A 1,165-nucleotide genomic window follows, 5' to 3' on the forward strand; every position below is an offset into this window, starting at 1 on the left:
TGATGACCGGCACCTGGGCCGAAACCGATGCGCGCCTGCGCGAGCGTGAGCAGCGCAACCAGTGGCAGCGCTGGCGTGTGCAGAGTGTTCAGCAGGAAAGCAGCGATATCCGCTCCTTCGTGCTGGTGCCTGAGGCGGGCAAGGCACCGAGTTTCGCCGCCGGTCAGCACCTGCCGATTCGCATCACCACCGCCAGCGGTGAGACCCTGCTGCGCACCTACAGCCTCTCCAGCGCGCCGTCGGATGGTGTCCTGCGTATCAGCGTCAAGGCGCAGGGCGTGGTGTCGCGGCATCTGCACGAACAGATTCGGGTGGGTGATGTGCTGGAAGTACGTCCGCCGCTAGGGAGCTTCACCCTTAATAGCGACAGCAATCGGCCGTTGGTGCTGATCGGCGCCGGCGTCGGTATCACGCCGCTGCTGTCGATGCTGCGTGAACAGGTGGCGCTGGGGCAGGGCAAACGCATCCATTTCTTCCAGGGTGCGCGCACGCTGCGTGATCTGCCGTTCCAGGCCGAGCTGCGCGAGCTGGTGCAGCGCGCGGGCGGTCTGCTGCAGCTGCACCGCGCCCTCAGCGCGCCGGAGGCGGACGCTGTAGTGGGCCGCGACTACGAGCAGCAGGGGCGTATCGACCTGGCGCAGATCAAGGCGGCACTGCCGTTCGACGACTACGACTTCTACCTGTGCGGCCCGGCCGCCTTTACCCAGGCGATCTACGATGGCCTGCGCGACCTCAATGTCGCCGATGAGCGCATCCACGCCGAGGCGTTCGGCCCCTCGACGCTCACGCGTCGTACCGATGGCCAGGTGACGACCCTCGTGCAGCCGCCCGCCGCGAGCGAACCGGTGCCGGTGTACTTCAGCGCTTCGAGCAAGGAGGCGCGCTGGACGCCGGACAGCGGCAGCCTGCTGGAGCTGGCGGAAAGCCGTGGCCTGACGCCCGAGTTCAGTTGCCGCGGCGGTTCCTGCGGCACCTGCAAGACGCGCCTGGTCAGCGGCCAGGTGCACTACCCCAATCCGCCGGCCGAGCTGCCGGATGATGGCGGCGTGCTGATCTGCTGCGCGGTGCCGGCAAAAGGCGAAGAAGGCGTACAACCCGTGGTGCTGGATCTGTGAGAGAGGGCTGGGCAATGAGCGTTCAACTCTTCATCCATGACGCCTGGCCT

The 1,165-nt window shown here is 67.1% G+C and overlaps 1 protein-coding gene across 1 annotated transcript; it reads left to right on the forward strand.

Moving 5' to 3' along the window:
• Positions 1-44: 44 nt before the first annotated feature.
• LOC120860131 (flavohemoprotein-like) lies at positions 45-1,115 on the forward strand (the record flags this gene model as incomplete). The annotated part of the gene is made up of 1 exon (XM_040235942.1): positions 45-1,115. A coding segment is annotated over one exon (1,071 nt), but the record flags the coding sequence as incomplete, so codon positions are not given.
• Positions 1,116-1,165: the final 50 nt, after the last annotated feature.

The sequence above is a fragment of the Oryx dammah genome, unplaced genomic scaffold, assembly GCF_014754425.2.
Source record: "Oryx dammah isolate SB20612 unplaced genomic scaffold, SCBI_Odam_1.1 HiC_scaffold_9710, whole genome shotgun sequence".
In the NCBI taxonomy this organism is placed as follows: domain Eukaryota; kingdom Metazoa; phylum Chordata; class Mammalia; order Artiodactyla; family Bovidae; genus Oryx; species Oryx dammah.